This window comes from Orbicella franksi, chromosome 13 (assembly GCF_964199315.1).
Source record: "Orbicella franksi chromosome 13, jaOrbFran1.1, whole genome shotgun sequence".
Classification (NCBI taxonomy): Eukaryota; Metazoa; Cnidaria; class Anthozoa; order Scleractinia; family Merulinidae; genus Orbicella; species Orbicella franksi.
The window spans coordinates 11,829,624-11,842,902 of record NC_138157.1 but is presented as its reverse complement, the minus strand read 5'-3'; the positions used below and the strand labels follow the sequence as shown (position 1 = coordinate 11,842,902).

Below are 13,279 nucleotides of genomic sequence, written 5' to 3'. Positions count from 1 at the left end.
TGGATTCAAGACTCTCAAACGAAAATCTGATCTGTCATTATTTGGTGATTATATATTTTTTTGTGGTCAAATTCATCATAAGTGTTACTGCATGAATTCCTACACCACCTTAGATAACCAGGTAACAGCAACAGAGGCTGAAGGATAAGAGAGTTAATCCCCATCTAGGCTCTATGTTGAGGTAACCTCTCTCAAGTTATTCTTAGCTGACTTCTGGTCTCGGAAATCCTAGTAGGGTCACGAAATAGCCAATCCTGTGACGCAGAATTTGATCACGTACACAGCCCAAGCGGCTTTTACACACATTTTGATCCTCCACGAGAACATCCACGCAACGCGCGTGGTGGAATTAGCCGAAGAAGAACTGGATACCATGTCTAAAAATAACTTGAGGAAGATTACCTTCAGATTGAATGAGACTTTTGTGAGGGATTAACTGTCTTCGTGCTCTCTTGGGAACAGCTATATTGACTCCTTTCTCTCTTGTTTTCAGATGTTTTGCGACGATGTTAAACCATCAGAGATATTTTCTTGCCTCAGAACGAACAAAAATGATCCAAACATGGAGGAAGGGTAGTTTTCAAATTCTTTACTTCTAGAATCAATCTAGGAAATTTTGTCTTTGAGCTTTCGAGCAGTACTTTCGTGCTCTATGCTCCTCTAACTCGCGTGTCTGTAAATGAATCCCAATAGACCGTGTTCATGTTCTCGGTATTGGACTGGAACTAGCTTGCAAGTGAGGCTAATGCGGGGAGTCTTTTCAAATGCAGATGTCATTAATCTCTTTTTAATGATATTCCCCCGAAAGAACCTCCTCTGCAAGCTAGTCCCAGTCCAATACCGAGAACATGAAAATGGCTTCTTGTGTGACCAACGCAAGAGATTTCCCTCTAGCCTAGCTCGACAGCGAAATAAATGCTCGTTTTCTCTTAAACGAGCATGGCGACGTATATTTTTTGTTGCATAATTATACATTACATTGTTCCATGCGCCCGATACTTTCTACCTATCAAGAGTTTTTCAAGTATTACTTTAATAACCGTTGCTTTCAACTACCGCAAAATGTAACTTCAACCGATAAAATAACGCGCTTGATTAGGCATAAATGGTGTAAGTTTGGCCCATCATACCTACTTAGCGAGAATGGTGACCTATCTTTTTTATTCGATACAGTGCCTGGTAGGGAAGATTCACGGAAAGTTTCAAAAACATTTTTCGGCAACTTTTATTCTTGACGAATCACCTTAACTTGCACTGTATGACTAACATTACTGAAATGCATGGCATCCATTACTGAAATCATGTTTACTTATCAAATGCTTTAGTTGTCGTGACATGATCATCAAAAGACAGATCAGGCAATCGAAAGGTATGTTATGGAACCTTCCCCACCTCACATACCGCAATGCATTGTGTGTGTGTCTTGGGAGGGGGGGGGGTGGTGAGGTGTAGTGGATTGAAGGGGGGTATGATAAGCTTGAGGTAGGGGCTTGCGAGGTTTAGTGGTGTAGTATTCATTGAGTGCTGGAGCTGGAGGCTGTGTTATCGTAGCAAACGTGAAGTTAAGAGTGGATGTGTAAGTAACACAAATTGATTTAAAATAACGCGGTAACATATATATATCTTTTTTTTGTTTCAGACTTTCAACTCGACCCACAGCTGGTCAAGTCCTGCAAGCGAGACGTTCCTAAGTTCTGCAAGGATGTCAATCCCGGTGGAGGAAAGATCGTGGAGTGCCTGAAGCAGCACTATGAAGTATGTTTTGATGATTTATTGTTCACATTAAACCATATACTGCTAAATTACTGACATGAGCAGTTTTTAGTGAGGAGGCAGTAGGCGATTTCCGAGTTACCTTGTGCCTCTGTTTCAAAACGAGGCCTCGTGCAAAACTTTTCTTATGAAAATAAGTTTGATTTGCATGAAAATGAACCTGTAAGGGAAACACATTTTCATATAAATGGTTTCACACAAAGACGTTTTGACGCAGAGGCAAAAGGCAATTTGGAAATGGCCTTTTGCGCATTGTATTCTATAGGGGCACTCGTACTAGATTTTCTTGTTGTTTCATGCTGCTGTGCAGGCCAGACAAAGTTCTGATACTTCGATAAGGCGCTCCGTTGCTAGGTAACATCAAACCTGTAGTATTGTCATAGTGAGAAGCTCGCTAGACAACTTCCACATTGCTCGTGAATGCCTACACAACTTTCTAACAAGGCAAAGACTGGTTGAAATTTTAAGATTAACTGCGCTTTTGCCCTGCTTCGCCATTGTAAGAGTGTTTAGACATATGATCTGAATCAATTTCCATTTCAGCGTCTTTCTGATGAGTGCATGGCCTACGTCAAGAGACTGATGCGTGAAGCTGCACGTGATTACAGAATGGATGCTAGGCTGTCCAAAGAGTGTGCTGAAGATGTAAGTATGCTTATCTTGAGGAGGGGTGGGGTAGGGTGGGTGAGAGGAGGGATAGGGAGGAGATGCGTCAAGACTGATGCGTGAAGCTGCACGTGACTACAGGCTGTCCAAAGAGTGTGCTGATGATGTTAGTATGCTTATCTTGAGGAGGGGTGGGGTAGGGTGGGTGAGGGGAGGGGAGGGATAGTGTATGGATGCATCAAGACTGATGCGTGAAACATTTGGATTATACTCGACCTGTTTTCTACGAGCAATAGTCAACACAGCTACGCCTCCTAGACTATTAGCTCTTAGAAACCTCGGGCTCGTAGTCGTAATTGTTACGTAACACCCGGGCAGTTATTTGTATAGTGTGGTTTTACTTAAACTGAGAATATTTTTGTTTCTGTCAGATTGGCAAGTTCTGTAGCGATATTCCTCCATCTGGCGTGGAAGAGTGTCTCAAATTGCATTTAGGATCAATTGCATCACAGCGTTGTCGCGTGGTAAGTCATGTTAAGTTCTTTACAGGAGTGGAAGGGTCTTGTGTTGTGAAGTTCTACAATTATCCAATGAAAAATGTTGGGAACGTTTTAATGACGTAAAAAACAAACCAGCAGCACAGAACTGGGCTTTGGTATGGGAGAAATTTTATTGTTATATCGCAAGAGCCCTAGCTGAGTGTAAGTCCATGGACTGATACTCGGGAGTACTTATAACTGAAATGAATTTGCGTTTCCGGTATATTACCTCAGCGTAATGCTCGATTCTATTTTGTCGAGTCACTATTTTGCTTAAAACTATGCCGGTATTTGCAACTAAGCGGTAGTCACGTATAATTTTCTGTTTGTTTTGTAGGAGATAGTTCGTCAGATGAGAGAGGGTCGCACAGACGTACAATCTGACCCGTTGTTATACAGGGCATGCGCAGTGGATGTCAAGCGTCACTGTTCCGATATACCATTTGGTCGAGGAAAAGGTAAATTACAGTACTTTTGTTGAGTGTTTTCTAGATCATTCGCTGTGGAAGGCACTCAGTCAAACATACCCTAATAGAGGACAGATTGTCTCAGCCGCATGTGAACCCTGTGGGCACTTTCCATTTGACGGTTTAAAATTCCGGTTTGAATTTTCCGAAATTTCTAGACAACAGCGCGCGAATTATATGTACCCAAAATTTTGAAACTCCATGCAGTGAATTTTCGGTTGAATGGTTTGCATTTCGAAAATTTTACACTCAATTGTAAAAAGAACTGGAAAGTTCTCGAAAAATCCGTAGTTTAGGATTTTTCGGAAACAATCCAAGGAAATTACCGTACCGTTTACCCGAGTTTCAAATGTTTAAATGGAAAGCGCCCTGTTTATGTAACTCGTACCACGCGCTCTAACCAATCAGAGCAAACGCATCAGACCTTTGACCAATCAGGAAAAGCCAAATCCGTTAAGACTCGGCGTGCGCGCGTTGTCTGGCCCTTTCTTTCCCGCGCTTGGCAACGGCTGCACGTTCTTGCTTACGTTGTAAATTTTTGTGGTTTTACCATAGTTTAGTTTTCATGGTCTCAACGGTGACCACCTACGGCCCTTAAGCTGTAGCTTGGAGACTCAGAATACACATAATTATAGTTAATTAGCTTGAATGGTTGGTGTCATTGTGTACACAGTAATGAAGTGTCTCTTGGAAGCCCACGAATCGAATCCAGCTCGTTTTGATAGAGAATGTCTGCTACATTTGTCGAGCAGAATGAAGATGTGGGAACTAGCAGCAAAGGTACGAGTTCAAATTTGTGGTAACACACGTTCAGCTATGCCTCTCAGCATTGAAATCCTTGGAATTTTTCAAACTGCCAAAAAATCTCATTCTTGAACATCTATGCTATGCTATATGCTATGCTATACATCTAATGGCAAGGAAGTGTGACACGGTTATGTTAAGGACCAATGTAAGGAATTGGACCTTGCCTTCTTGATCGATTCACAAGTTAAAACTCGACCCAAGACAGCGGCTAAAGTGCTAATGGAAAGGGGTTGGTCTTCGTTCTATTTGTAAGAGAATATTATCTTCTCAAACGTTTTCATTTATGGTGTTTTGTTGTGTAATGTGTGCAGGTTTGCTGGTGTGTAATGAGAAAGAGGTTTTCTCCAGGATACTTTAGATCTGCGAGTTCACTCAATGATAGCCAGAGCGCGGGGAAATTCTAGAAAACAGTTTTCTAGAATATCCCCACGCTCTGGCTATCATTGAGCAACTCTTGAACTTGTTAAAAGAACTTCGTCTGTGCTTGTTGTCATGATGTAAAATCGGAACGTCTTACTATACAAGTTTTACTTATTATTTCTTTGCGTTTTTCAAGGTCGCACCTCCTGAAACTATCGGTGATCTCGCTTTAGCCATCTCTTCTTCGCCATCCAAGAACTACTTCTTCGTCATTTTTGCTACTTGTTTGGCGCTCATATTTGTTGGTGGGCTAGTGTTTGGCCGACTGTCCAAGCGAATCAGAAAAGAAGTCAAAGATCGCTAAATAATGGATATTTTGCCAGGACACCTGTGGAATACATCTCTCGAATAACAACAACGACGGACATGCAATTAAGGCGTAGCATTCTACTAGCTTATGTCATGCAACATCTCACGAGTAACTTGATTTTAAAATATTCACACGACTCTTCATTTATATGCTAAGAACAATCAAGCCACGGGTGGGATGTTGACGGTATGGCACGGAACAAGAAATTCAACTGTATTTTATCATTTGTTATGTTTTTGGCAGGAAATGAATTTGAAGTTGTGACGGACGCGGCATCTTTTGGCGGGAAAACACCGTTGTATAGAACTTACGTGATCCCGCCAAATTATGCGGCGGCTTCCAGCTCGTAACATTGCATGGGATTAAATTGGTCAGGTTCATGGGCAGATTATAAACCGTGACTGATATGCGGTTGTTGAAAGTCTTCCGTGTCAGTACTTTTCAATAAAAATAATTTGAAAAGGGAAAAATAACAAAGTAGTTAAGCACTAGTGTTGTTAGTGGTATCATCGAGAGCTATAAGAGCACCCTTCAGGGCTCCTTATGCCTTTGCTAAACCCAGCCTCGTGTTGTTTACATTTCCCAGAACGTTGCTGAGTAGTTGCCAATTTTTTTCCTTCAAACGTGGCTTCAGTATTCCTAAATGTAGTCTAGAATTTGCTCATTCTTGTAAAAAGTAATTCTAATTAGTTTAGGTTTGGACATTTTTCTGGATCGTTTTCACAGTAGAAGTTAATTTTTGACCTGCCATCCTTTCCGCGTCTTTTTTGTGTTTTTGGATTTTCATTTTCATGTTTTATTTATCGTGTGATGGAGAATCGAAATTATTTTGTGGTCTTCTACTCAGATGTTGCTAATGATGTAGATAAAAATCATGATTTAGCAGATATGAAGTTGATAACCAATGTCTAACAAAGTTGCCATTATAACAAAGAGCCAGCTCTAAAACCAGAAAAGTTACCGAACAAAAGGGAAAAGGTTGCGGAGCAACTTGTGGCTCGGCCTAGCCTATGCCGGGTTTTGCACTTGCCGAATACTTTAGTGTATTTTTGTTTTGAATTTGTGTTTGCATTAAGGACTTATTCATATCCAGAAAAAGAATTTTCCAGAACCAGGATATACCGGTGAGGCCACAGTGATGGGGGAGAGGGGGTACCCCACATCCCGTTAATTTTTGGCCGAAATATCCCGTATCCCGTTAATTTCCTACTCGATATTTTGCTACTCGATATTTTCCTACTCGATATTCCGTTTTATCTGATCTGAATATCCTATATATCATTAATTCCCAGATATCCTGTATCCTATACATATTTTACCCAAATATCCCACATCCCGAAAACCCCATGAAAGGGCCTCACTAGTCTGTCCTTTCCTTTCAAGTACAGTTTCTACTACTTTTGTTGAAAAAGAAAGTTAAGAATCGTTACGTTATCAGACGGGGTTGTTGGGGAAGGGGGAAGGCAGAAGTAGGGAGTAGGGCGGAGCCAAGGGACAACCTGTGTATAAACGAGGTCTTCTATGTTTGTGAGCCAGAAAAGGGAAAACTGGGGGGTCTAGGTTGTGCGTGGGTAAATGTCGGTGAACTCACCTAGTTAACAGTTTATCTTTTAGTCGGCCTGCTGTAAGACTAGGCTTCTAGATTGAACTCCGGTCAAGACTTACTGTACAGGTTTTTTTTTTTTTGTATCTTGTAGTCTATGAAAAAGAAGCTTTGTCAAAACCGTCCAAAACAGGCTCAAAAAGCCTGTATAACTATTATGAATAATTATGTTTGGGTAAATTGATTTCAAATTTAATTCGTAGTACCACTTACTAGCGAAGGGTTTTATTTCGATTATCTGAATATAGTTGTATAATTTTGAAAGCTAGCTTCTGTTGCAGCAACATTTCAAGTAGGAGGGCTTCATGGTCATCTATTAGGAGAACTATATAAATAGTTTCTGCTTGTATTTAGCTAGGTGGTAAGTTTTTCACTGATATCAAGGTGTAGATAAATGAAATGTGTTAAGTGGCGATTTTCCCCGCGCCTTTTTTAATCATTGTTCACAAACCGTGATTATCTACTTCTTGGTCTCCCAGTTTCACGTTCAGTTGTATTGTTAACGAAACTAGGTAGTGAATTTATTTTTAAAAGTATTAACTGCGGTTCGAACCTTGCTTGTAGAAAATACCTGTAGAAATTGTTATGTTCAGGCCAATTCAGGGCGGTTTCCAATGACTATGTGCTTGTTTTGTCATCGCTTTCGACTGACTCGGGGAAATCCGTGCTAAACAGGCAATACTTGTATTCTCGGTATTGGACTGGAACTAGCCTGCAATGGAGGCTCACGCGGGGGAATATCATTAAAAAGAGATTTGAAATGTCGGGACTCCCCGCGTTGGCCTCAGTTTCAAGCTAGTTCCAGGCCTATTTTCTAGCTTGCCAAGAGAAAAAAGTCTGTCGTGTCGACCAATCAGAAGCTGAGTTACGCAAAACATTTTTCGCGCTTTGTTGGATAATGCGAGCAGTGTTTACGCTATGCGCAGCTTCTTGGTTTTGTGAGGTTGGAATTTGAACCAGAGTGATTTGAAACCGCTCTATAATTTAGCAGCAACTGTACTGAACATACTCGTACTTGAAATCTGTATTCGTGTAACTGAAAGTAAACGTGGCTATTAAAGCTGGGCGAGAGACGTCTGTAACTTCTGTGCTCTCAACAACTGAAATATTCGTATCAACAGTTTGCGGTAAATCCAAACGGTTACGTGCGCTCCTTTGGGTTCTCCCTAGCCTGTTCCAGGCTGTCGGTAGCTGGGGACGAGAGAAAAAAACAGAAGAGGGCAATCGAGAGAAAAATCCTCCCGGGTTTTTTCTCTCGCTCGCCCTCTTTTCTTCCCAACTACCGAGAGCCTGGAACAGGCCAGGTTTTCCCGTACCTACCCTCTCACCTTTCACCGTGTTCCTACCTTCGCACCTCTTTTGTTCGTTCCGAATGATTTAGCATACGTTGCCTTCTCCTCTTTCCCAAGAGTTTCCGATGGATTCCTTTTTGCATTTCCAATGTTTTCCATTGCTATCCGTGACGTTTCCCATATGCCCTCATTTCTGCGTTTGTTGATGTTCTGTAGCATAATAGTGACACGACCCACTGATTTGGTCTGTACTTGGGGTGGCCTCATTTTCTAGACCCAAGTTTACAATTCATTTCCTCATTTTGACAATCAGGTTAATACAGTCGAACCTTTCTACAACGGCCCACTTGGGGACATAAGAAAGTGGCCGTCGTAGAGAGGTGGCCATTATGGGAAGGTAGCCCCGTCTTTTTTCACGGGTGCAACATTGTTGTCTTTCATAAGAAATGCTTATTGTAACATAAATACGTAACAGTTATACAGGTGGCCGTCAGTAGAGGTTCGACTGTCATTGATTGTTACAAAGCTCGACAAACAAGGACAGCCCAAACGTTTCCAGGGGGTGGGGTGGAGAGAGTTTTCGAGATTCTGTGATTGGACATTTTGGTTTTGACAAATTTAATGAATTTCTACAAGTGACAAAAATTTCACTTAGCTAAAAAACACTCATGCCGATTAGAAAAAAAACTCAAGATTTTCTAACTATTGGTATAGGCTTTATATTTTTTTCTCATACTTTTTCCACCTCTGGAAAACAAGTTTGTAGAGTTCCATACTTTCACGAATTCCAGACTGTACGCCCCCTGTTACTTAACACTCGAGGTATATTTTAACCAGAGATCAAGGTTAATGTAAACGGAAGACTTATGAGCAGGAAAGACCATTCCTTTGTTAATCAAAATAGTTGCAAAGAAGCTGTAAATTGACTAATTAAGGTCTGAGTATTCTCGAACTAATTTCGCCTCTCACTGCCAAGCTAATCAATAGATATGGTATTTACAGCTTCCTTAGAATTGCTGAACTTTACACCAGATACAGAAAATAATCATATTTACACTTCTGGCCGAAAAGTAACATAATAATGGTATCAAACCTTACAACTATAATTAATAACAATTAACTAACAATTGGTTTGACATAGATATTACTGTTACCAGGTAATGAGTTGTGCCAATACATACGCTCATTGATTCATTATCTAATAAATCGTTCTAATGTAAAACAACATATTGTGCAGTCTATTAGTCGCGTTAGCTATCAGTACAAGGGAATGTTTCGATTACAAGAACAAAGTCCCGATTGAGTCTTGCAAGCGGTGCTCACGTGATCAAAGTAGTGGCTGAAACACGTGCAGTTCACGTGCTTAATAAAAGTTTACGCCTTCAGAATAGGCGTGCAGTTCACTAGGCTACGCCGTCTTATGTACAAGCACTTTACGTGTACATTGCAAGGTTAGGTCTCCTTCACGTGCGATGCACGTGGTAAGGAAAATGTTGTAGTCCGTGCACGCGAGTGTCACGTGATTTATTTGTACATGGTCATGTCCAGGTTCTGGTACATACACAGATATCCATCTCCCAGGAGGCGACGGACTTTTTCAGGAATCTCGCCTCTCTCTTTGGCAGCCAGAATTTCCTTGGTATCTTTGGAGAGCCACTCCAGTGCCTCGGGGCATGGACTCACCTTAGGGATGTTGTAGCCATTTCTCTCTCCTGAATAATCACAAGTTAAACAAAAGAAAGCACTCTGATTGAGTTAATTACAACAAATCGTCTTATTATAAATATTTTTTGCAATGTACAAAATTCTGTCCAAATCGATGCTAACCTTAGGGCCTCTTCATATGAGACCGGTCAACCGGGCTGGCTTGGTTTTCGAGATCTCACCTCGCCACTCTTTCCTTTGTAAAAATTTCGATGTGTTCATATGAGTTGCCGGGCTGGCCCGGTTACCGAGATCTCGGTTTTTGCGACCGAGATCTCGGTAAACAGGATGAAAATTTTCCCATATGAACACTCCAGTCCGGATGACCGGAGCGAAGCCTTTTTGACAAAATAGCTTCGCTTTCGTAACATAGCGGCCAAAATGGCATAATTTTTGTCTTGTATATATTTCCACTTCAGAAGTATCCGAATTACCTTTATCAGTAGAGTTACAAGAGTCCACAAAGCCACAATAGTCGCGAACGATATAAGTTTGTGTTCCACTATTTTGGTTGTGTTTCTTTAATTTCATCCCTGTCGACCGGGCTGAATTTTCTCATATGAACAGACAACATTCGTCCCGGCAACCGAGCCAGCCCGGTTACCGGGCTCATATGAAGAGGCCCTAAGAAAAGGAAAATTTACGTATGTTGAAAAAAGAGGCAACAATGCCAAAGCGGGTAGATTTCCAAGTGAATAAGTGATCTACTTTCCTCATCTTATGTACGCTATGCAGCTGAATTTTCATCACTGAATCAACATTTTATTAAAATGGGCGGCCAAACATGCCCAAATGGCGTTTCTTGACCACTCTAAAGATTCCCGCAAATGGCGTTACTTAGCCAATATAAAGCCATGCCCCCAAATGACAATCGTGACAAATCTACTCCAAAAAATGCCACCAAATGGCGTGACTTGTTCACCCTCAAGAACGCCCCTAAATGGCGTGACACATCTAATCTAAAACAGCGCGCCAAATGACGTGGCGTATTGACTCTAAAGAATACGTCCAAATGACGTGACATATTTACTTTAAAACATACCGCCAAATGGCGTGTCGTATTCACTCTGAAAAAATCTCCCAAATAACGTGACCTAAGCACCCTAACAAATATAGACATTCACCTTTCCTGTCCGCCATGCTGTCAAAGAAACACCAAGGCGTGCCTGCTTCGACGCCGCACTTGACAAACGCCACATAATGACTGGTCTCAATACAAACAACAGCAAAAAGCTCCATTTTCTGTTTGTCGAGTGTTCTCTTCTCGCTGCTGTATTGGCTGTATTCCCGCGGCAGTAGCACGGGACGAGGCTTGTGATGTTGGCGAATTTCGTGCGAGTGTATCCTCCCGCTACAGCCTTTACAGTAACTTGTTATTCCAAGAGCGTCACTCATTACTCCTTCTTTATAGCACTCCTTACACTCGTAAAGTGCAACATGGCTGCCGCAAACGGTACATTCCCGAGGAACTGAGAGAGGAAACAGAGAACGACGTCTGTTAGAGTTAGAGTTTAGTTACCAGCTGCGTGGCACTTCAGACTTTTATTTTAGAAGTCCACGTTGAAAATGAACTTAGCTAGCCTCTACCATCAACATTGGTCTTAACATGTTCTGAATTTATGAAAATTATCTGAATATTTCACGATCGTCTTACGAACGTTTCCGATTTTTTAGGAACAGTTTCCGAAGTTTGCCGAAGACTTTCGAGGAAGACAATCGCTCATTTAGCATGAAAATATTAACACATTTTGTGAATCGTCGAAGGGAAGTCCTCAAACATTTTCATGGAGAAGCCGTTGCAAGTTGGTTTTGTTCCCTGTTCTTATCTTCGTTAGGTCAAGTTATCTTCATCGTCTGTCGTTGCTAGTTTCTAAGTGGTCGAGACAGCAGCAAGCAAATCGTGATTTTTAAGAAGATTAAGACATTTTTTAATTTGTAAGACATGTTTCGATGTTACTAACATCATCGTCAGTTACAGAATATCTGTTACAAAGCACGGAACGTTGTCGTCAATCTTGCTCTGCGGATTGTTTCGAAATCCTTGATTCCGCCCCTACTGAATTTCAACTTAAACTTAAGGAGGCTATGCATATAAATTGGGAAAAGCCAAATTTAATTCAACAAGTTCATCACGTCAACCTGATACTTACGCTTTAGGCTTTATATTCTTTCAAACACTTTGTAACTCACTCAATTATGTAATAGATTTTTGTCACTTAATCACAATTAATTATGCATGTTTCGCCTAGTTGTTTTATAGTCCTAACGGTTTTTCAAATATTCTGTAACTGACGATGATGTTAGTAACATCGAAACATGTCTTATAAATTAAAAAATGTCGTGATCTTCTTAAAAATAGCCTCTAGGTATTTATTTATGTTTCAGTAACAGAAACCTCTGTTGGTAGTGCATTATTTAAGAGGAAATAATCAGTCAATTCGTTGGAGTAGCTAAAACAGTTACTTTTAGTTCTTAATGCAATATTTGTTAACTTGACACGCACCATTTTCAACAATTTGTGTTATATCCAGCTCCAGGTTTGGAAGAATCATGTCGTACATCTTGTATCTGCTACCGAATCGTGGCATCTGAAGAATCAAGCACGAAGGAATCTGCAAAAAGTACGGCAAGGAACAGGATCAAAATCTAAGTTCTCTTTACAATATCGATACATTCACTGCTAGGCAGGTGATGAGAATTAAAACCACCGTCAAACGAAAGGAATTTTCTCGACGTACCACACTAAATTGTCAGAAATTACACAAGAAAAAGTGAAAGGCATTTCAGTCATAAAAAATGATTCTGAAACGAAATGGCTGCCAGAAAAGGAAAGAGCTGATAAAATTAGTATGACTACAAATATTAGACCATTGTTTTGAAGTTTTAAGACGATTTGCATGGCAAGAAGGCAAGCTTTCCCACCGAGCATCCTTTAATTTTTTCACATGACTACTTTCAAACGCAGTCCTTTCCACGACGAGGTCACGTGATACTGAACAAGGGTCTGTGGCGAAGAAACAAGGTATTGTTGCTTTAAGCACCGTGTGGGAACGTCTTCAGCCATCCTTGAGAGATCAGAAAAATCTTGCCACGATGCTCAACAAACGTTAAGTAAAAACAAACCACATCTAGGGTGCAGTGAAGATTGAACTACAAGTTCTTGACCAATTTTAGCATTTAAATTTTCTCACCTCGGAAAGTATGAGATCGGCTGAGATGAAAGACTGTACTAGCAGTTGTTGAACTTGAGCGATTTTCACAGACTCGTCCTTCTCTGTTATGATCTGATAGAAGAACGCTCCTTCTCTGTCCTTGACTTGTACATCTCGAGGTCTATGATTACAATGATAATGAATATATGGAGCAGTTTTCACTTGAGTGTCAACGACAATTCACCTTTGCTTTGTTCTACAAAGACCCCATCTTGAATATGAGAGCATTAAAAGGGATCCACATTCACAAATGCAAATCTAGCTCAGAAATCGAAAACATTCTCCCTCTATCGAGTATGTACTAGCATTCTATCACAACTGCCTAGTAGTGTGGGTTATTGACAGAAATGGAGGCCACTTCTCTGCGCTTTCCAGATGTCTGTAAAGAGGATATACATGTAGATGATTTTATAGTCGAGAGTAGACTTTATGTATTTTACATGTAACTGTTATCATGATTTATATCGTCAGGTTTCCCTAACAAATCGCTGATACTAATTTTTGCACCTGGGTGGAGAAACACACTGAAAGAATAAATTGTCTTCC

General features: G+C 40.7%; 2 protein-coding genes across 6 annotated transcripts in view; one reads left to right on the top strand and one right to left on the bottom strand.

Moving 5' to 3' along the window:
- Positions 1 to 7,630, top strand: part of LOC145466635 (Golgi apparatus protein 1-like) — a 29,143-nt gene extending 21,513 nt beyond the window's left edge. For all 3 annotated transcript variants that reach the window (XM_081450348.1, XM_081450347.1, XM_081450346.1), the window contains 8 exons: positions 494 to 573; positions 1,326 to 1,369; positions 1,640 to 1,755; positions 2,317 to 2,418; positions 2,811 to 2,903; positions 3,256 to 3,376; positions 4,059 to 4,165; positions 4,749 to 7,630. In XM_081450348.1, the coding sequence (XP_081306474.1) occupies positions 494 to 573; positions 1,326 to 1,369; positions 1,640 to 1,755; positions 2,317 to 2,418; positions 2,811 to 2,903; positions 3,256 to 3,376; positions 4,059 to 4,165; positions 4,749 to 4,916 (831 nt within the window). In that variant the 3' untranslated portion in view covers positions 4,917 to 7,630. The remainder of the gene's footprint in view (positions 1 to 493; positions 574 to 1,325; positions 1,370 to 1,639; positions 1,756 to 2,316; positions 2,419 to 2,810; positions 2,904 to 3,255; positions 3,377 to 4,058; positions 4,166 to 4,748) is intronic.
- A 141-nt stretch (positions 7,631 to 7,771) lies between these two features.
- The window catches only part of LOC145466639 (ubiquitin carboxyl-terminal hydrolase CYLD-like), a 70,630-nt gene continuing 65,122 nt past the window's right edge, over positions 7,772 to 13,279 (bottom strand). For all 3 annotated transcript variants that reach the window (XM_081450353.1, XM_081450352.1, XM_081450354.1), the window contains exons 11-14: positions 12,713 to 12,854; positions 12,025 to 12,133; positions 10,646 to 10,990; positions 7,772 to 9,529 (exon numbers count right to left, since the gene is read on the bottom strand). In XM_081450353.1, coding sequence (XP_081306479.1) covers positions 9,342 to 9,529; positions 10,646 to 10,990; positions 12,025 to 12,133; positions 12,713 to 12,854 — 784 coding nt within the window. In that variant the 3' untranslated portion in view covers positions 7,772 to 9,341. The remainder of the gene's footprint in view (positions 9,530 to 10,645; positions 10,991 to 12,024; positions 12,134 to 12,712; positions 12,855 to 13,279) is intronic.